This window comes from Haemaphysalis longicornis, unplaced genomic scaffold (genome assembly GCF_048455015.1).
Source record: "Haemaphysalis longicornis isolate Haplotype H1 unplaced genomic scaffold, Haemaphysalis longicornis Haplotype H1 scaffold_3, whole genome shotgun sequence".
In the NCBI taxonomy this organism is placed as follows: Eukaryota; Metazoa; Arthropoda; class Arachnida; order Ixodida; family Ixodidae; genus Haemaphysalis; species Haemaphysalis longicornis.
In genome coordinates this window covers 177,403,400-177,425,601 of record NW_027526335.1, presented here as the reverse complement: position 1 = coordinate 177,425,601, position 22,202 = coordinate 177,403,400, and the positions used below count along the sequence as shown (strand labels likewise).

Sequence of the window (22,202 nt, the reverse complement as noted above, 5' to 3'; positions counted from 1 at the left end):
ATTACTTTGGTAAGTACCTTGTAGACAACTGACAGTAAGCTAATCGGCGTGTGATTTTTTCAAGTCCTTCATGTCACCTTTCTTATGGATTAGGATGATGTTTGCGTTCTTCCACGATTTCGGTACACTCGCGGTCATAAGGCATTGCGTGTACAGGCTTGCCAGCTTTACCAGTACAATTTCTCCGCCATCCTTCAAGAGGTCTGCTGTTATCTGATTTTCACCAGGTGCTTGGCCCCCTTTCATTTCTTTCAAAGCCTTCCTTACTTCTTCGGTCGTTACTGATGGGATGTCTATCTCCTATGAACTACTTTCTCGTTCGGCATTTTCCTGGATGTCCCGGTTACTGTACAGATCCCTATAGAACTCCTCGGCTACTGAGACTATTTTATCCTTATTTGTGATGACATTGCCTTGCTTGTCTTTAAGTGCATACATCTTATTTTTCCGCACGCCAAGACACCTCTTCACTGCTTTCAGGCTTCCTCCGTTCTTTACAGCATATGCGATCCTCTTCGTATTATACTTCCGTATGTCAGCTGTCTTACGCTTATTGATTAACTTCGTAAGCTCCGCTAGTTCTTACTTGAAGCACTGCATGAGCGGCGTGGAGACGTGATTGTTCCTCTTAAACAGCGCGCCTGCGCAAGTGCTTGCAGTTCCGCAATCTCAGACTCACTCACTGGAAGAACGCATATGAGCTCTCAGCAACCGCGAGGACGTCTACTACCGCTAAACGACAATTTCGCCGCTGTCGCTGGTGCGGTGCTTGAAGCCTTCAGATAATTAAGCATTTCATTTTTGCAGAGTGCATTATCACTATCAATAATACACTGTATTTCTACGGAACACCACTTAAGCTGAACGTGGAAATTCAACCCGGGAGAGGAGAAGTTGTGCTACTGCGAACTTTAGTGGCGCTGTTAACTTCCACGCATCGGGCATTTTGTTTTTGCACATTGTTGCCAGACTCCGCCACGATCTTGGAGTTGCCAATACTCACGCGTAGACCGGGGGGTACATCCGCATTGTTTCTTGGATAACACAGTGCATGTAGGTGAGCTTCTGAATGGTGTTATACGTGATCGGCTCCTGAAAGCAAGATGCAAGTAACGCCTCGTTTTAATAGACGAGAATCATAAATCACATTACTAATTGCATATAAGTATAATCACACCAAAACATGAAACCCTTGCTACGTTTTTTTTTTCACCAAATTACATAATGCCCAAAAGTTCCTGGTTGACTGATTGCTTCGAAAAAGGATCCGGATGTGCACAATCCTGCTGACTGAACCCTGAATTGAACTTGGTATAGTGTAGGGAACAGATTTGGGCGACTTGTTAATGTTGCAGAGAATCTTTCAAGGGGTGGCTCCAGAAGGATTTTGCTCTAAGAAGGATTCGTCCTTTTAGATCTTGAGAATTCTTCCCCCGTGTAGGGCCCAGTTAATAACATTAACATTTTTGTTGACTATTATCAAAATTGTGGGGTCTCTTTTATCATCCGGAATTATTCTAAAAACAATCCATGGTAATCGCAAATGAGAAATTTTGGCGTGCCTTAGAAAAACCTGGTCTATGAGACGCGGTACTAAAGTGCTCCGGATAATTTTCACCACTTGGAAACCTCGCCGAAATCTGGACACACAGGTGTTTTCGCTTTTCGGCTCCATTAAAAAAATGTCTGCCGCGGCCGGGGTCAATCGTGCGTACTTGGGTTCAGCAGCGCAACGTATTAGCGAGTCAGCTACAGCGGCGAGTCCTCTGCTGTTTTTTTGAAAAAAAACCCCCAATAAATTCGCTTGATTGCACCAAAAGTCGCTTTGCCTAACGCTGATTGTTTTAGTCGTTTATTTTACATCTGCTAATGCCTAAAACGTGTGCATCTCTCTGCCACACAGTCATTGCACGCGGTGGAGGTAACGGGTGAACGACTCACGTCAGGTCCCAGGACGGCAAACAGCTCTTCTCTCACTCTCTCCTGAACTGCCGGGTAGTGGCTCAGAAAGTGCGTCATCAAAGCCATTGTGTTGCCCGTTGTCTCAAACCTGCTCCCCCAATGTTCCAAAAACAAAAGGAATAAATGAAAGTAGTCATCAAGCAAAAATAACAATTGCCGAAATACCGAAACCGAGGTTTTGAATGCACATTTAAGAAAGTTGTAACCATATTTTAACTTTTTATTAGGTTAATATTCAGGGACTTTATGTACAATTCCGAGTAAACAATTTCATTTATTTATTTATTTATTATACCTTACAGGCCCACTGAAGAGCATTGAGTAAGGGGGGTTACATTTTTGAAAGAACACAAAAAAAATAGTGGGGAAAAAGAAGAAAAGACAAGTACACAATATAGAGTTTGGGTAATCGGCTTACAGACGTAAATGAAACACGTCATACACGTTTCTAACAGACAATTATCACAAACGCACAGGGTTTTTGTGGAATAAAAAACATCACAAAAACACAAATACAAAGGGGGAAACACCCATAAACAGTAACAATATTATTCTAGCAATTCATCATTACACAATTACTAGAAAAATGTCGGTGCAGATTATCGCTAAAGCCATCCTGACTAAGTATGGATGCAATTTGGTCAGGAAGATCATTCCAGTGCATGATTGCTCGAGGCAATGCAGATGAATTGAAAGCAAGCGTCTTGCCAAAAATTCGCGTGAAACTATGACTATTATGAAGGCGGCGTGACGTACGTACTGGGGCGTTAAGAGGAAGTGGGTTAGGTGTGACGCGAACTATGTATTTATGAAAAAGGCATAATAGCGCGATAGTGCGACGGGTATCTAGCGGCTGAAGTGATAACTCTTGTTTGATTTGGGTAACGCTAAGATGACGGTCGTACTTGCGTGTAATAAATCTGGCGGCTCTGTTTTGAATAGATTCCAGCTGGACGATTAGGTAGTTTTGGTGAGGGGACCAGATCGCCGACGCGAATTCTAGCTGCGAACGAATAAAGGTTAGATACGCATGTTTGCGGACAAGGGCTGGTGCGCATCGTAAATTTCGTCGCAGATAACCGAGCGATTTAGAAGCCTTTGCGCAGATGGCGGAAATGTGGGTACTCCAAGAGAGATTAGGTGTTAGTTGAACACCAAGATATTTATAGGAAGCGGCTTGCGAAACTGCACTGTGGTTGATGGAATAAAGAAAATCTGAATTATCGTGTTTCCGACTAAAAGACATTACTTTGCATTTACTCAAATTAAGTGACATTTGCCATGTATTACACCACTTGTAGATTATGTTTAAGTCATTTTGTAAGGAAAGGTGGTCGTTAACGCTAGTGATCGTACGATATATAATACAATCGTCAGCAAAGAGTCGTATCCGTGGTGAGATGTTGAGGGGCAAGTCATTTATGTAGATCAGGAACAGTAACGGGCCCAGGACGCTCCCCTGGGGGACTCCAGAAGTGACATCAGCGAGGTGTGAAGAAAAGTTGTTGACCACGGTAAATTGTTGGCGCATAGACAGAAAGTTCCGAATCCATGATAAAGTTAAAGAATCCAGGCAAAGGGCTGATAGTTTTGTAATGAGGCGGGAATGAGCAACACGGTCGAACGCTTTTGAAAAATCAAGGAAAATGCAGTCTGTTTGTTGGTTGGCATTCATGTTAGAGTGTAGGTCGGTTGTAAATTCCAGCAGTTGTGTATCACATGACAGGCCTTTTCTGAAACCATGCTGATGGACGAAAAAAAAGTTGTTGGATTCGAGGTGTTTATACACGTTAGATGCAATAATGTGCTCAAGTAGTTTACAGCATATGCACGTCAAAGAAATCGGGCGATAATTTTCGGGTGCATGTTTGTTATTGGATTTGAAAATGGGAACAACCTTGGCGATTTTCCAGTCGGCAGGTAACAGACCTGATGTCAATGATTTACTGAAAATATGGAACAGAATTTGACTAGAGATGTGCACAGTGTTCTTTAATATTTTTGAATTGATGTTATCGACACCAGATGAAGTGGAAACTTTAAGACTGCCAATTAGTGAAGCGATGCCTTCAGGAGTAATATTAATTGGCTGCATATATCTGTAATCGTATTCGGGAACCATGGGTATGGTGGAATGATCTTCCTGGGTGAATACCGATGAGAAGAAATGGTTGAATGCATGCGTACACGCATGTTCCTGAAGGGGAACACCGTTGTCACCATGTATTACAATGTCATTATTAGAACGATTGTTTGAAATTGTCTTCCAAAACTTTCTGGGGTTATTTTTTAACAGCGAAGGTAAATCCTCAGAAAAGTATTTTTGTTTGGCACTATTTACTGCAGAGTTAAAAGTTCTCAGAAATTCCTTATATTTGGCCCATGACGACGCACTGGAAGTAGATTTAGCACTCTTATACAATCGTTTCTTTTTGTTTCGCATGTTTCTGAGTTGTCTGTTGAACCACGGATTAGATTGATCATTTTTTATTGTTATTAAAGGCACGTGTTTCAGGCTGAAAGTGCGCTCTGTCTTGACTCTTTATATGTAACGGTGCGACCTCGTAACGCCCGGTATGACCGCCCGGTTGTAATAGCACCCGTCGGCATAAAACAAGTTGCCAGCACGAGCGGCAACGACACGCGTTAAAGAGCGACAGGGTACCAATGACGATGCACACGTGCGAATTCGCACTGATACAGCAATTCATAGCCAGAAATCCTGTAAAAACTATTTTAGCCGCATTATTTTTGGTTGCCTATTTGGTGGCTGATATCTGAATGGGACTGCGAGATAATGGAAAACATCTAAAAACATTTTCCCCCTTTTTAACCTGTTAGGTGTGTAATTAAAGAAAAACAGCCATTGTGAGCTACGCGTCATGATAGGAATGACTGCAGAAATTTTGAGTCGTTACGTCCAGGGTTTACCACTCCGTCGATTTCGCATGTTAGGCTTTTGGACTCCGTTAGGGACGTTATTGCAAAAAGTCCCGCTCTCCCTTTAATGAGATACTTACGGCGAAATCCGTAAGTTTCTTTTTGTGCAATTGTGCAGGTAACACTTTTCAGCAAAAACCCATTTGATGTAACAACGACTCCAAGATACGTTGATGAATGGTAAAAACACGCAATTTGCCCCTAAAACCAGATGCGCCCGCCCGTTTCCCAGGGGCCGGTTGGGACAAAGCCGTGCAGCTACTATATATATTAGCAAACACGCGATTGGTATATTAACTGGCCTGCATGACAACCAGAAATTGGCGAAAAGAAGTTCTCTCTTTTAAACTCCCTTTCAGCTTCATATTCAGCTCCAGTCAGCCCAACCTTATCTGCTTGAAATATCCATCGTTATCAGCAAGTATACACACCCTACGCCATGATTAGAATGCACCCCAAAAAGTTCACGTCTCTGGGGCCAGCAGTATCGGCTGGGCCTTGATGAATTAGACAGTTGGTCGGGCGGTCGTACAGGCATTTCTGTTTATTAATATAGATATCTTCGCTCACCCAGCCACGAAGATTAAGAAGGCATTCTGCGTGATGTCATCGTCGTCCATGGGAGCCTTCTTGGAAGCGGGAAGATTGCAGGTACAGTTTTCTGCATTAGACATTTGCCATACGCCAAGAACACTATACCAAAAAATAAAATAAAATGTGAACACTGACTCTGAAGCAATATTTAACTAGTTTCTGGGTATGAAATGCACAGTTTCGCTTAGAATGTTTATAAGGCTGACCGCGTAATAGAAAGGCTTCCGAAAAATGTAGACGCCATACACAGTTTATTGGCACTGTAATAATTGTACACATTCCTGCCAGGGCGTAATTTTTTTCAGCATAGCTCGTATAAAAAATGGCTCAGGTTTAACACTTCCAAACACCCTTATCATGAGCAAAGACAAAGGCTACGCTCGAAGTGTATCTGTGGTGTGTCAGGGGCGCCATCCTGCGGAGCGCACGCGCACTGGGTGCGCCTCTGTGTGGAGAGCGTTTGATAAATGTCGTTCTTACGACACACGTGATTGAAGCTAGCCAATCCCGCGTGTACGCGTGTCTCTGTGGGTCATCGGGAATAAATGGCCGCTTGTCGGCTCAGTCGTTGTTAGGGCTCCAGCGGGACAGGACTCGTACTCCCAGCTCGTGCCGCGGACTGTGCCGGCACCCGTAGCGTCTCGCTCCAGTCGCCGGGCCCTTCTCGTCGGCCACCGTCCGCGACACAGCAGTATCGTTAATGGTTGCCTTCACTTACGATATCGCAGACTGCCGTATCTCTATATCACTGGATGGTTCGATTCGGCGTTTCGCTTGCGCTGAAGGACACACACAGACAGCCTAGCCAGCGTGCCGTCGTTGTCGAGATTGAGGGACCAAGTAGTGGCAAAGCAGGTGTTAAATGCTTGCGTAGTCACGTGGTCCGCTTGCGGTGTAGCGCACGCACAGACGGATCAGGAAGCTGAGCGATCAAGCGCATGCGAAGTAGCCACTTCAGCTTGCGTAGTCACGTGGTACCCTGCCATCAAGGCAGCGTGCGAGCTAAGCGATACTAAAAACGGTGGAGCTTGCTGCGCTGGCTGCTGAAAACCCTTCGCGACGCGATGTATGACTTCAAAGCATGCAGCATAGTAGAGCTTTTTGTTCCAATCAATAAGAATTAAGTATAAAGGTTATTATCTGCTCACCATTAATTGGTCCGGTTGCCAGTTCCCGCTCGTTGTCTTCGGTGGCGGTTAGCTGGTCGGACGTGACCGAGTTGATGTCCACGCGCGTCTGCTTCGTGTCTATCATCAGCTGGAGCAAATCTTTTTGGCGGAGCTGCAAAGAGGATAGGACGGCACGCGTCACCGCACGAAATCCCTGAACGCAATGCTGCCAGAAAAATAAAATGTCGCCTTTCCTGGGTGCCCGAGTGAGGTTCAACTCGCCATTGAAGACGTTCCAGACACTTTTGGAATTCTATTATAAACCAGGTACGAGCGAACGCACTAGTGCTCGCTCTTGTTTTGCTTCTAGAGCGAATCGGGGCGCTGTCCGCATTTGTTTCTCAGGTACTGCGGTGTTTTTTTTGTCTTAAGAAGCACAAAAATCTGTCTTTAACTGCTGTGCATACGCCTTTTAGGGCGTGTTATATTTGGCTCTGGGCAACTGCACGCGTTAATGTCCACAGCCAACGACGCTGAAAATTTCATTCAATGGGAAGTTGTCGAAGTCATAATTTACGTCATTTTATCACGTGTTAAATGACAAATAATTTCTAGTTCTTGTAAATGTTATCTGCCAAGAAAATCCTCAGCCGTTCCTCTTTATGAATAAGCTTTTTAGCACGCTACATAGAGGTGGCCCAGGATTTAGGTTAAAGGTGTGAGTATATCATGAGCGTCGATGGCGGTAATCCCTCAGAAAGACTGATGCATACACACGCACACTTTCATTTTGGCTCTACTAATATTAAAATGGCGCCTATTGATAACTAATATACTGAAAATGCCTACCGAAGTGGTGAGACGTATAAGCTTGACGTCTAAGTTATGTTTTGGTATTGCAAATGCTGCTTATTATTACTAATCCACTATAGATGCATATCCATGTGATAAGACATTGAGCTTTTTGTCGAAATTATGTTTTGAATGGCGTGCGACTTTGGCGGTGACCGTGTGCTAATAGCACGCATACCGGGACGTTCGTTTTTCAACGCCTCGCGCTTCAGAAACACGTGGAGCCTCATGCGTTTTTGTTCTCGGGAACGAGAAATACATTGAAACCTAGTCATATAAGCTTCGCTTCAAAATAATGCACAAAACATTGCTGCTGTGGCATAACATTGGCGTAAAAGCGATAATATTACGATCACAATATGTCGCTTCGGTGAAAGAAAGATTTTGTCCAGGAGCTTGCGTACGATGCACCATCGCGCCAACATAGCGCAATCGGCACTATTCTATTCGACCAGCTAGCCATTCAGAATACGCTCATCTCGAAACTGGTTAAGCACGCAAAATGGTGTAAATCAGGTTTTAGAGGAGCGCTAAAGGCTGGGGTCATTCTTGCTTCAACTGAAAGATCAGAATTTGAAAAAAAGATCAGAATGTGCCTCTTTCGGCTTTTGTTCAGCGGCAAATGCTGCTTTGTTTGACTCGTTTTTCTGGGTCACAACACAGTACAACAGAGGCAGCGAAGAGGGACTTCCTCAAAAATCGTTCAAGGCATTTCTAGCAATGCCGGTGCTTCCGGCTACGAGAAGTAGAGACTACTCGAGCGTTGTCCCAGCACGGCGGCTCACGGCCAGACAGGTCCCTCTGCTGGTTCGCGAGTAATTTCAGAGTTTTGCCGCTGCTTTCCGTACACCAATAGACATGGGGCAATATAAAGGGGCAACAGTTCTTGTGTTCACTGGCGTAAGTCTTTTGACTGTACTTGTTCGGCTACGCAATTAAAACATGAGCCTTAAATCGAAACTGAGAGCAGTATTACCAGCAGTTGTAGTACAAGAGCCTGCCTAATAATGCTTAAGAGCTGAATTTCGTGCCTTTGTTACAGACATCTGACCACCGGGAGAGCTCGTGTACGTTTATATTACGTTGCATGCACCTGGCTTCATGTTGCTTTCAAATAATGCACAGAGAAGGTCCTCCAATGCTGTCTGACGATTCAAAACGCTTTTGGATTTTTATGAAATACTGAGCAACTATTGTTGCCCTGAGTTGTATATTGATTCCACGGTGGTCTAGGGCAACGTTACTAGATTGGTCTAAGGTACCGATAGAGGCCAACTAGTTTTGGCACTTTAGCATCACTTAATATACTTAATATATAATTTCGTGCATCCTGGGTCTATGCCAACAGATTTCACAAATTTGTCTGTTAATGCCGTTTTTTTCGTGTACGGTGTCGGCAGATGGGGGCCATTTTTTGCTACTAGTTGATTTTCCAACGAAAACCCCCGCTTAGTGTTTGTGTCGATGCGCGTCAGTTCAGACTGTTTTAGCACGATAACTGGTGCATTTAGATCGTACGCGAATATCTTTTTTTTTTCAAAACAATAAAAAACAAGTCTGCGCCAAAAGGGGCTTTCAAAGTTTGAAAACATTTTGCTTAAGCAGAGTGAGAACTCCCTCCTGCGCCACAGCATTGTTTTGAATTTAGTCATTTTACGAGTTTCAGTGGACCTCGACTGCATTTATTTTTACGCAGCGTTCTCATTTTAAAGTTCCCGTAATTTGGGCTTGCACAAATGCGGAAGGGGGTGGAGATTTGACGTTTGCTTTCAAAGGGCTGTCGGGAAGCGGATGCCCTTACCGAAGCATCCTGCTGTCGTTGTTGCACTATTAGTTTGCACTTCTCCTGGACCACGATGAAAGGATGCTTGCCGTTGTTCTGGTACCTGAGAATCCGACTGTTGATGAACTTGAGCACAGACACGGCGCCAGGAAACGTGGCTGAGAAAAGAAACGAAGTCAGGCACGAGGTACTCATTAAAGCGACCACTCTTATTGGCCGGTTTGCGGCCTTGAAGCCAAATCAATCTACGCCCCTGTTGAAAGCACCAGTGTGCATCTCGTCTGGAAGACTGCGATGCTTAGATTTACGAAGCACGCTAATGCGTGTTTGCAAAACTTGGTTATTTACGGCATAATTTATTTGTTTAGTTTGGACAGTAAGTGCATTTATAATACCATGCCATAAAAATTTCAAAATGAGGTTGAAGAGGAATGCATGCCAGAAGCAGCACACCCATTTCTAAACAAGAACAACGCATGTGCCAGATTAAAGGTGAGATAGTAAGATAAGACATTGATCGCAATTTAGTTTATCACCTTCCAAAACACAACTATTCGTGGAGCCAGTACCGGCCGCATTGCACAGAAATATTCACTCCTTGACAGCTGCGTACATAAATTTCGCCGACCATCATTTTGTTGTTGCATTGATAAAATCGATTAAACCAAGATTGATTGTAGGGTTTAACGCGCCGACGCAACGCAGGCGATGAGGCGCGCCGTAGTGGAGGGCTCCGGATTAATTTTGACCACCTGGGGATCTTTAACGTGCGCCGAAATCTCGTACACACGGGCGTTTTTGCTTTTCGCCTCCATCAGAAAAGCGGCCGCCGCGGCCGGGAAACGAACCCGCGACCTCGTGCTCAGCAGCGCAACACCTTAGCCACTGAGCCACCGCGGCGGGTGAATAAACCAAGATTCCCTGCTACTCTACAGAGTGCACAAATTCTTCCTGTGCATGTTTCAAAATAATGTTCCGTTTTCCTAGCCTCCCATACGCCGGTCCGTACGCTGCAAAGTACACTGTATAGGTGAGTGCTGTTCTGTGCCATTGCCTTACAGGTAAACAAAATTAAGCCCAAAGTAATAATCTTTAAGTAAAGCAAACTACTACCCTAGAAATTTTTTCTGAACATAGACTAAATGATTAAAAAAGATAAAGGCACGTCATACTCTGCCAGACAGAGTAAAAAGGCACTGGAAGTGATGTCTGGTGCTGTTATACAGAACGATTTGCGCAGTCGTACAGACGTCGTCAAGACATGAGCACTGGCCTGATGCTCACTTGCTACAAATAAAATACAACGTACTTTTGAAACCGCACGAAGAAACAATCTCGAGTATACCGGTGAATGTTTCGTCACGAATTTGGGAATTATTAAAACGAAGCTTTTCTCAGCCTCACTGATGGCGAACGTTCCGTCACGAAAACGCACTGCAGGAAAGCCAATTTCACACAACGGGCTTCACAAAACGATTATGATGATAAGTGATGGCACATCATGCGCCTCAAGAAAAAGAAACGCTTCTCGTGGTCAGAATCCAACACAGGTCCCTCGCATTATCTAGCCGACGTCTATCTTACTGCGCTATTCCGACACGGCCGAAGCAGTTCGGATGTACGCAGTCGAAAAACACAACAGAAATGTCTGTCGTACAACAGACATTTCTTTTGTACAACAGGAATACCTGTTGTAGCAAACCTGTCTCTGTTGCAAGCACAGGATGGTCTCTTGCGCGACACGGATCTCTGTAGTATAACTAGAGAACATCTGTCGCACGAGACATTTCTGTTGTACAAACGACAGAATGTCTCATTCCCTTACAGGATAATCCTGTCGTATTTTTGTTGTGTTTTTTGACTGGGACAGCGAAGCTTCCTTGGTCTCCCTGATGGTGGCCGTTCCGTCACCAGAACTCTGTGAACCTCTACAGCTCCGAGAATAGCGAACGAATACTTCACGAGGAAGCTGAACATTTAAACCATCGCTGTCGTTAGACGAATGAGGCGGCATTCGTTTTCTTAACTCCTCATGTACTCGTAGAAACCTGAAGTTTCTTGAGCTACTGGTTGTTGTCCAGTAGGATGCGCTACTGAAGTGTCTATTCAGAGCCTCAAACAAGTACACTGTAGGCAACAACACCATGACATCACACTCACTTAGGAGGGCGATGATAAATGAGGCGGCGCATCCGAACATTTTCCGGCAGCAAATGAGGAATGGATGCTCGGGATGGTCCTGGAGGTTGTAGTCGATGCCCATCGCGGTCTTGCAGATGACGTCCAGCGCTAGCGCAGCGTACATCTCAGAAGCTTCACACTCGTCTCCGCTTTCCGCCTTTCGGTCGATCTTCGACACCAACTTTTCCACAGCTCCAATGACGCCCGGGGACATCTGTGGGCAGCGCAATTGCTCATAAATCAAAGATACAAAACACTGTTGTCGAAGCTTTTGTTAGATTGGACTCGCAAAACTAGCAGTTGCACAATTGAGGCTACTAACGTAATACTTATATGCATATTAGTTACGAAGTTCAATGGTTACCATTTGCGCCGTTTAGGACACGGCAGAAAAATATTTTCGTGCCTAGCCAATGCGATCAACGGGCTGTTACTCAACACTTATCATCAGCCTGTTTACCTCTAGTGCGGGACAAAGGCTCCTCCCATGGCCTTCCAACTTGATCGAAGTCAGGGCGACACCACCCCACAGCATCGTTGTTCCATAATTTTATCTGACATACCATTGTCACGCGCACCTCTTATATACACGTCCACACGTCCACACAGCAGCCCCTCTATCTTAAGTCCTTAACCCACCTTTCTATACCTTAATCTATCCTGCACTACCTAAATCTATCTTAATAGAACTTGACCCACCTTATTTTATCTTAATCGATATGAATCCATCATAATACTTCTCAATCAGTCTTAGCCTGACCGTAATCCATCTTAATCTACCTCAATTAGTCTTAATATGCCTTAATCTACGCTAAACCGGCTAACAGCTTTGTACTTTACTTCCTATGCACACATACGATAAGCCATGATAATCCAACTTATTCCGCTTTAATTCATCTTAGCACATTCTTATTATTCTTATCTCACCCTAATTCTACCATCAGAATCATTACTATTGATCACAAATCAATCTTTAGACCTCTCTGATACACGGCTGCAATGCCCTGGTTCGCTTCTGGCCTTTCTTGGTTTATTTAGGCTGTCGACGTCGGGGTAACTGGAGGTCAACCTTCCAATGACACACACAGGGCTTTCCTTTTGAAGTAATGAACATAGTCGTAGGCCCAGGTTCCCTTCCCATGGTATTGCCGCCGATACTCAGTTCTGAACAGCATTCGGACGCATTACTGCCAGCAAAGATGGTTCGGAAGCTGTGGATTGTCACGCACCATTTTAAGCTTGTTTGTGGTGAACGATGGGGTGAGGACACTCCTCACTTCCTTCCACCGCGCCGAGGTGAGTTGAATGATGCTCTTGTCGTGCGGGCTCTCGGGTCGACGGGCTTGGAACAGAAGCTGCAAGTACCGAACAGCACAGCGCAATTACAGCGGGGCACCGGACCGAAACCTTCTCAAAAACGACGAGTATGCTGATGGGCTAACACATCAAGTATTTTTGATTTGCTTCAGCGTACAAGAAGCTGCTACACCGTGTCCGTAAAGACAGCTGTTGTGGCGGTCATTGTCATCAAGTAAATGTGATCCCGTATTTTATTTGCCAACAGATGGTTCAAACAGATTGATGCAACAGATGCCAATAGATTGATATATATTTTAGATGCCAACAGATCAGTGTTGTACACGTTCTTCTAGAATAGGAACGAAAGCTCGTTCCTCGTTCCTTCCCAATTTTGAAACGAGTTCCCGTTACAAGTTCCTATATTTGGAAAGGAACGCGTTCCAGTTACACTTCGAAAATTGTAACGTGTCGTTACATTAACGTTTGCGTTACATTAACAATTAAAATGTGGTGTCGGATAATCCTGAGGCGAAAGGAAGTGAGCAATTCAACACTAACATCAAACTACGGATATTATACGGATATGAACACCGCCGACAGCAAATTATCTGGAGATGAAAAGAATTCGACATAGCGCTCCTAGACAAATTTTTTTCACGTAGCACCGCACATATTCCAGACATTTTTAACTGCAAGTGTGGTTCTCGTCTATTAGACGCGCAACACATGGTGGTTTCCACTTGGGTCTTCAAAGGCGCAGTCCGGATACTGCGCTTCAGATGGTCAAATAGAAAGTTACTCACTTGCACGAACATCAATGTCTTAAACAAGAAAGCGCATCGAAAGGAGCAGTACATAGGCGTTTAATGAACGCTGATTCAATATTGGAGTATGAGTAAAAAAATAACGTCCAGAATAGATATTCGCAACTTAGTAGAGTCCTTTGTTTAAACTAGGCAAGAGCTGCATCTCGATGGACAGACGAACCCGTTTGTTTCGTCAACACCTCGTTGGCAATGTTGAAGAGCCGTACTACCAACGCTCTTGAAAGAACTACCGTGTTGTACTTGAGGATACGTTGGTTCAGTCCCTCAGGCTCAGCAGACTGCGTCCGCATGCGCTCATATGCTTGTGCTAGCATACAGCCCGCGCTCTCCACGGGCAGAGGTTGTTTTGTGTATATTTTGTTTGAAGGCTGTTAAAACACTCTGTGGTGCCGTTCGCATAACTTTGACCGTTGCGATTTGCTCCTTCAATTCTCGCACGCGCGAGCATCGGAGGCAGTGCGTCAACAACAGAGCTTCAGAGTGTTACTTTGCCGGATTGAGAGAGAGAGCTCTTTATTAGAAGAAAGCAAAGAGGTCTGCAGGCATGTATTCGCCTACATGCTACTCTGCGGGGATGGGGTAAAATGAATAAAGGCCCTAAAGGAAGCAGGGCGAAAGAGAGGGGAAAAAAGGAATGATGATGAAATGATGATGAATAAACTTTATTAGAGACCAGGTGCTGATGTTAGGGCACCCGCCCGGTGGGAGGCTTCCTTAGTCCGGGATGCCTTGGGCTATGCTGGCCATCCGTGCCCTCTCCACCAATCGTCGCTGGTGTGGAAGGTCGGAGCTGGTCAGCAGCTCCACCCACTGCTCATAAGTAGGGTTGGGGTTAGGGGTGAGGGAAGGGGATTGCTGGCACTCCCATACAATGTGGTACAGGGTGCCTGGGTGGGGGCAGGAGTTGCATGTGGCCGGGTATTGGAAAAAAGGAAGTGGTAAAAATAATGTAACATGGAGTGTTCCGTGGGTCACGTAGAAATCCAGGTGCTCTCACAGGATGACGACGCATAGTTCTACATTGTCTCTGCGACGCCAATGTCGTGTAAATAATCAAACAGTCCATATAACACTTTTCGCTGGCATGATGGAGATGATCATGGTGCAAGAAGATCTCTCAATGATAAAATACCGTTGTTGAGGCACTCGATCTTCTTGGCGAGGTGGGTCTTTTCCTGGCGCAACCGATGGTAGAGCTTCTCAAGTCGACGTGGGATTCGCTCTGGGAGCCTCATTCTCAGGTCAGAGTCTATATGGTGCAGAAAGGGGTGATGAGTTTTGGGGAAAGACCAGAGGCGGTTTCGTTCCTCCAAGGCAAGCTGCTTCGCTAGCGCTGCAGCCTCGTGCTTTGTAAAGAAAATTTTCCTTACATTGCGCAGTTGTAGCCCTCTGCGAGCCGCCTCATCTGGCTTCTCGTTGCCCAGAATGCCACAATGTGCGGGTATTCATTGCAAGGTCACACGTTGCCCCGTGACGTAGGCTAGATGGTGCAGGTAGGTGACGTTGCGGGATAAATGGTCGTGAAGGCTGAAGCAACTGGCTACACCTCACAGTAGTGCATCGGGCGTCTACGTTTCGTCAACCGGCCAAGCGCTGTCCTACCGCCTTGAACGTGCAACGTCATCCACGTCGGCCGAGATTCATGCAATTAAGCAAACCCTCCTCTACATTCTTCGTCAGCCATCAGCAGAATGGGCTATATTCACGGATTCGAAGACACCGTTGCCGGATTGAGAGTTCATGGTTGCCGTTTTGCCGCAGCCTTGTCTGCTGTAACTTTATGCTACAGTTTTTAAGTTTAGCCTCCGACTTCTTGTTGTCGAAACGGAAGAACTCTGCGCACGGCAGCAACCACCAGCTTAGGGTTACCAACTCTTCAATGAAGGAAGTCGGGACGGGGGGAGGTGGTGTAGCGTAACCTAACTTAGGGAGGCAACTAAATCAGTTTTCTTTAGGCGGTATCTTCTAGACAAATTCATTCTTTCTCTATTGTTGCAGCCTTTTGAAGTGGTACTTCGTCTGGCTACATACTGCTCGAAACACTTGCCCTTGCTGGAGAATGTACTCGTAAATGTTTCGAACTTCACCTGGAAGTTCAGCTTTACCTGAAGCTCTGCATGGAGAAGTTCGCGCTAACTTTGTGTTCCGGAGCGTAATGCGCCTTGTTGAGCATGCTTTGGATCACAAAAAAATCCCAACTGGGTGGTCCGGAACAAATCCGGGCAATATAGCTGTCCTGACAGGGACGGCGTGGGACTCGGGACATTGTACGAAAAGTCGGGACAGTCCCGATTAATCCGGGGCGGAATGGTAACCCTACGTGTGTATACGCTACTCGGCTCGCCATCGGTGCACGGCTGAAGCACTGGTCGGAACCGGTCTGTAACAATACACCACAGTCGTCGCACTGCTATGATGCGAAGGAAAGGTGGCGGAATAACTCCCAGCAAAATGCGAAAACCAATGGCCAAAGCAAACCTGGCAGTGGGCACATCACGAAACCGATGGTCCGCTGGGTGCGTGAGGAAGTTTACGGCGGGGCGTTCGAGCGCCATGTCCGTGTCGTAGGGCGACAGAACGCCTGAGGTCATATTCCGCTTGCAGATGTCAGGGATTGTTGCTGTTGCGCATGAGATCAGATAGCTCTCGCCCCACTTTGGGCGGCAGCGGAAATATTCCAAGAATCTTAGGCGGATAACTTCACGCCTAGTTTTTACACGCGGTGAGCGCAACCACGGCGACCCAGGTGTCCATTGACAAACAGCAGAGAAGCCTCGTACGTCCCTTCGGCTGGCACGGCTTCCTGTACTGTAGATAGCACGTGTGCGATGAAAACGGTACCGTCAAGCCTTATTCTGTTCGGCTTTCGCATTCCACTCATTCACAACATAACAGGTCACGGCAGAAGACGAATCAAAGGGGCTCTGAAGCCCCTGTCTCATGCCCATCTGCAACCGATGTAGCGACAAGGCCATGCGCACCCGGTGCAGCCTGCCCGACCGTCTCTGGCCCGCTGCGTGGTTATTCTTCTGTCTTTGACCTTCGAGGAAGCACGTTATGCGGAAGGGCGGGCAAATTGGGCAGCTTATAGGAAAATACACGCAGTAGTGGCCTGTTGTTTTTGTACTAACTTCAGCGCCCTAAAGCCTTGGCATCAAAAAACAGCCAAATCCTTGCGATGGGACGTTTACAGAAGGAACGCCGTTCCCTCTGCGCTTCCTTTGTAAACGTAACGAGTTACCGTTACAGTTCCACTCACTCCTAATGGAACGGTGGCGTTCCTCCGTTCCTCCCTAAAGGAACTGGTTTCAGGAACGCCGTTCCTTGGAACGCCGTTCCGTACAACACTGCGACAGATTGACCCGCCATAGGTTAGCCAATAATTAGGGAACTGGAATTACGGAGCTGGAAGGCTGGATGTTTTTTTTTTTGCAGCAAAATATCTGTAAGCGAATAATCTTTTTGTTTACACATACCAACTTGTATGGGAATGCCCCTGCCACCCAACGTCTAGTCCTTCCCATCCCCGGATCAGACGGAGTGCGAACTGAGCAGCTCGCAGCATAAATTTCAAGTACATTTGATCTCACAGTCCCGAGCAGCGGGTAGAGCTCGCAGCTTTCTATGCTGAGTACGATTCACTCACCTTTTTGTTTTTACCTTTATTTTTACTGGGCTGCGTAAAGTTTTACCAGAGTCCTTCGTTGCTTTACTGGTCACGAAACTCCCCCGTAAGTCAATGGGAGAGCTTCATATGCTGCGTTTGTCCGTCGCGCCGTGGCGCCACCCTCTCACTGAGGTCACTCCTCGGGCGGCGTTGCGCTGACTCGAACGGCGGAGCCGCGGCGAGTTGTGTTTGTTTTGTGCGGGAAAAAAAAATGTATCGTGCATATCGCGCTCTTGCGATGCGACTTAAATAGTGCAACGACGATGCCGAACATGTGTTGCGTTCGGGGATGTCGTTCCTTGTACAACGATACCACAGAAAATGTTTCCTTGTTCTGTTGACCGAGCGATGGGCAGCTGTGTGATAAATGGAGGGGCGTCATTCCAAGGCAAGCAACGGGAGATTTCAGCTTCGATTATAAGTGTGCCGCAGTGTGGAAATGCACTGTGTGTGAGAATGGAAAAAGCAATGTACCCTTTTGAGAGCATCGTGGACCTAGAATTGTACAAGGCTATCTTAAATCCTGATTTTAAGTGCGAATGCACTTTATAAGCGACCCCAAACCATCCACCGCCGGCGGCGGCGGCGGCGGCGGCGTCGGCGTCCGCAGTGCTCCTCTATATTTAAAAGAAACAGCATCCGGCGCCAGGTTTCGATCCGAGGACTTTGCGGCCGCAGCGCGACGCTCTACCGACCAAGCCACGGACGCGACGCTGATATCAGTGTTAGTGACGCGCCTTATATCTTTAACGCATTCAAACTACGTCGTCAGCGGCGTGCGTTGGCGACTCAGCGGCGTTATAGCGGCTTGATAACTGCGTGGTGTACACGTGATACTACAAACCCGATGGAAGAGATGGAAGAGAAGGCGGCGAGGCGGTGGGCTGCGGGGGCCGAGCGCAAGCGCCGCAAGCGGGCCGACAACCGTGCATTCGCACTTTCACATTCTCCCCCTCGGGGAAATGCGGGGGAATTTTTTTGCCATATCAGTCAGTTTGTAGCGGTGCTTCATTACCTGTTTGCAAACTTGTATTACCTTGCGCTCAGGCTCGCGTGTAAAAAAAGCTTTGGGACGTCTTTGTGCTTTTAATTTTCATATTTCCGCGAATTATCCCTTAGGGTTCGTTTTGTTTGTTTTGTAATCGCGCGTGGCCGATTCCGGTTTCTTATCTGGCGTTTCAACCGGAGCGCCCGTTTTCTCTTTTTGTCGTACGTCCCGTCGGGCAATACAGTCAAACCCGGCTATAACGAACCCGGATAGAGCGAATTATGCTATATATCGAACAAAAATAATTCAGTTACGGAAATACATGGGAAACATATTCCTTATAAGGAAGTTCACATCCGATATATCGAACTCTGGGCGCCTAGAATGGCCGCCAAAATGCATGATCTCGGAGCGGCGATTGAGATGTGGATTGGCCGCGACTGAGACATTGTGCCTCGCACGGAGCGACGTGACGCCCAATACTTTCTGGAACTGTTTCCGATGCGCGGGACTCGCGACGGAACTCGCCCAGTCAGTGAGTGCGGACCAAAACAGCAGCATCGGTGAACTGTGGGAAGCGCTCGCCAACGTTCCCGATGATGTCGCTAGTGAAATCCGTCCGACGCTTATAATGAAGCGCTTTCGGCCGTCCATGTGCTCCGCCAATGCTTCTTAGATTTTTGAGGAGACGGACTCGAACTGGTGCAAACAATGTTTCGTGTAGAGAATGCCGCTAAAACGAAAGTGAAAACAAAAATCACCGTTTTTTTTTTTGCAACGTGGACAGTTAACGCGGAAAGTAGCTTTGATAATAAATGGGTTATTTTGGTCTGGTAATGGCTACTCTACTGTGTTCGTTTCTGCATACGCGGATGGCGGAGTTGGGGAGGGGGCGGTGGGCTCCCGCGAATCGCGAACTCGTAACGATAAGCTCGTTATAGGCGGGTTCGGCTATATCGAACTATTGGATATATCGAACTAATCGCGGTGCATATTGCAGTTCGCTATAAACGGGTTTGACTGTATTGTTTGATATGGAAAGGGTGCCACCTTGTCGGTAACTTAATTTTTTGTTTCTTCGACACTGTTCTCGATCCTGTTTCCATGGATCTGAAATTAATTTTCTTATCTGGCTTTTCAACCGGAGCGCCCGTTTTCTCTTTTTGTCGTACGTCCCGTCGGGAAATATTGTTTGATATGGAAAGGGTGCCACCTTGTCGCTAACTTGATTTTTAAGTGCGAATGCACTCTTAAGCGAGCCTGAATCGTCCGCCACCGTAGTCCGCATAGCAACAGCTGCGGGTGCGCGCGCTCCTCGTCTTCCTTAGCAACGGGGGGAGATGGGCGCGCGCTGCCTGGCCGCTGACATGGCACATACCCACGTGGGGGATTGGCCAGGAATCGGGCGTGAGAAGCGCTAATGCACCCGCTTAAAGGAGTACTGACACGAAATTTCAAAGCTGAGATCCGCTCTAGCAATCAAGTACAACGACAACACAAATAGGTGTCTGTGAATAAATGCATCTTTCTTTCTTTGTAGTTGTCTGTGTGTGTGTGATCTCTCTTTCGCGAACATTACCGAACCGCGCAAATTCAACTCGTGTATTCGCACTTTCGCATTCTTCCCCTCGGGGAAATGCGGGGAATTTTTGTTTCTTCGACACTGTTCTCGATCATGTTTCCATGGATCTGAAATTAATAACGTACTAAGAGTAATGCATGCATAGCAAACGCCGCGCAACTGACTTTCGAGGTTCATCTGTTCACGTCACACTGCGGACTGCTTCTTAGACGTTTGTGTTTCATTCTAGTCTTTTGTAGTGCAGGAGATCCCTAGGTCACTGCGTTCAGAGAAGCTTTGCGTCGTTCTTGGCTACGTGGCAATATTCCGTTTCCTTCGTGTGCTGCACATCGCAGCGAGAAAAAATAAATTTTTGTGCGCTGGACCACGCTCTTTTGTCTCCCTTCGTAACATTGAAATTTTTTGTTGCGTGTGATAAAATCAGTTTCATTGTTCTTTTTTTGCTTCCTGTTTTTGCAAGGATTGCAAAGCGTGGAAGCAGAAAGACACATGGTGCAACATATATCTCTTCGTGTTTTGATCCTTCGTGTTTCTGCAGCGTTTTTAGATATTCTCAAGTATGTGCCCACTCATCGAAACGACAGCACTATTGGGCTATCTCTTTTAGCGTTCTGTGCATTCCAGAGCAATCAACGGATTCATTAAGCGTAGTCTGAACGACGCGTACTTGGTTTCTTTCAGTTTTTGATTGTATTATCGATAGGCCCGCAGCAGTCCGTGACTACACAGCTACCGTGTGTGTAGTATTTACAACTTTGCTTTAAGAAAAGAAGCAATATAGATTTAAAAATCCGTAAACACGACGGCGCAGCGCTTTTGCCAGAACACACAGAAGCCGTTGCCGTTCGCGGCCGAAGTCTACGGTAACTTTCTTCGAAAAATAAGACCCCATTGAAGGCAGGTGATAAACACAATAACTGGACTATTCATCGCTAACTACTACGAAAAAAACACACCTAATCAGCGCGAAGACACCAAAAGCAGCAAGCGTTTGCACGCCAAGAGCTGGCCAATACGCCGCACGCGCGGCGGCTGGATGACCTTCGTGCGGCGGTGGCGCCTCTAGTGGCGCGCGCGGTCCCTATATGAAGCGAGCGCCGAAGTTTCGTGACCAGTAAAGCATTGAAGGACTCTGGTTTTACCCATTCACTCTACAAGACCTAACTCCCTGGTGCTAAACGGCGTCGCCTATTCAAGCATCAGATTCATTCATTGATGCCTGAGGCTAGTTATGTCCACTTCTAGATGAGGATGTCCTCGGAATGGTAGATTTGAGCAGGATAATACACATCGGGGCTAAAGTGTGATCCCGTGAGCGTCTCAGAAAATATAGCATCAGAATACTAGACTTCTAGAAAGAATCGGAGGATTACTTATTGCGAATCGGCATGGTTGCTTTTGATAAAAAATGTCAAGATTCTGGCTTCCAAGTGGGAATTACCAACGTTTCGGTTCTTCCACGTGTGCCCTGGTAACATTCAAAGTAAATGAGAAAGTGGTTGTCTTAAGTATACGGCCCACGGCGGTGCCAAAGCGCGTCGCGTTAACTGCAGGCAGATTTATGGCGTAGCCACTAAGTGTGTGCTCCACCGTCTGTTTGAGGAGCTGTCTCTGACAAAAGGGTGAGGTTGGATATTTTTCCGTCGCTATCACAAGCATACGTTTCCAGTCGACTGTCAGTGAAGCGGCACCGCAGTCCTCAAATGGGGTATCAGAGCTTCATGAGTCGCGATCAGGGGGAAAAGGTCCAGCTTTACTTTCGTTGTGATCGAAGCTTCCGTTGCAAAATTCGAAACTAACGTTATTGTCGGCAATGCGGCTACTATTTTGTGAGCAATTTTTCTTTTTGCCTCACAACAAACGCAACGATGACGTATATAACCTAAGCATTGTAAAGAATACAAACGAGAATTCACTTTTCGCTGAAACCATGGTTATTCGAAAGGTACCCTAGTCTTGAATTGTAGGTGCTGAAATTATATGCATTATTATTTAAATATCTCCTTCATTTCGCGTGATCACATTGTAGTCTCACGCGCGAACCAAAATTTATTGCGACAAAAGTAGTTGATCACCAGCAACAAGAAGGTTCAAAAGGTTGAATTTCACAAAAGCAAGTTGGAACCCTTAGACAATGTAGGAAAGCAATTTATGTTGACACCTTTTTCTGACAAAAACGCGCACGGATTTGTTATTATTTCACCCATTTTATGTGCAACGTCAATGACACTGTTCAGTGCATCCACTTCGCTAAGCTATGCTGTGCGGCCTCGATATTATACCTAAAGATGAATCTACGGGAAAGTAGTGGGTAGGCATGGGTAGGGGGAACCTCCCTCCTTCCCTCCCAAATGCTCTCGAATGTAGAGGTACCATACGGAGAGTGCCTGCTATTATCCTTCTTACTAGGCTGCAAGG

General features: G+C 46.2%; 1 protein-coding gene across 1 annotated transcript in view; it reads right to left on the bottom strand.

The window, feature by feature from the left end:
- LOC144173576 (thromboxane-A synthase-like) overlaps nt 1–22,202 on the bottom strand; it is a 51,974-nt gene that overhangs the window by 7,610 nt on the left and 22,162 nt on the right. The window contains exons 6-12 of the mRNA XM_077701942.1: nt 12,651–12,776; nt 11,401–11,635; nt 9,259–9,398; nt 6,645–6,777; nt 5,473–5,563; nt 1,942–2,050; nt 1,004–1,092 (exon numbers count right to left, since the gene is read on the bottom strand). Of these exons, the coding sequence (XP_077558068.1) occupies nt 1,004–1,092; nt 1,942–2,050; nt 5,473–5,563; nt 6,645–6,777; nt 9,259–9,398; nt 11,401–11,635; nt 12,651–12,776 (923 nt within the window). The remainder of the gene's footprint in view (nt 1–1,003; nt 1,093–1,941; nt 2,051–5,472; nt 5,564–6,644; nt 6,778–9,258; nt 9,399–11,400; nt 11,636–12,650; nt 12,777–22,202) is intronic.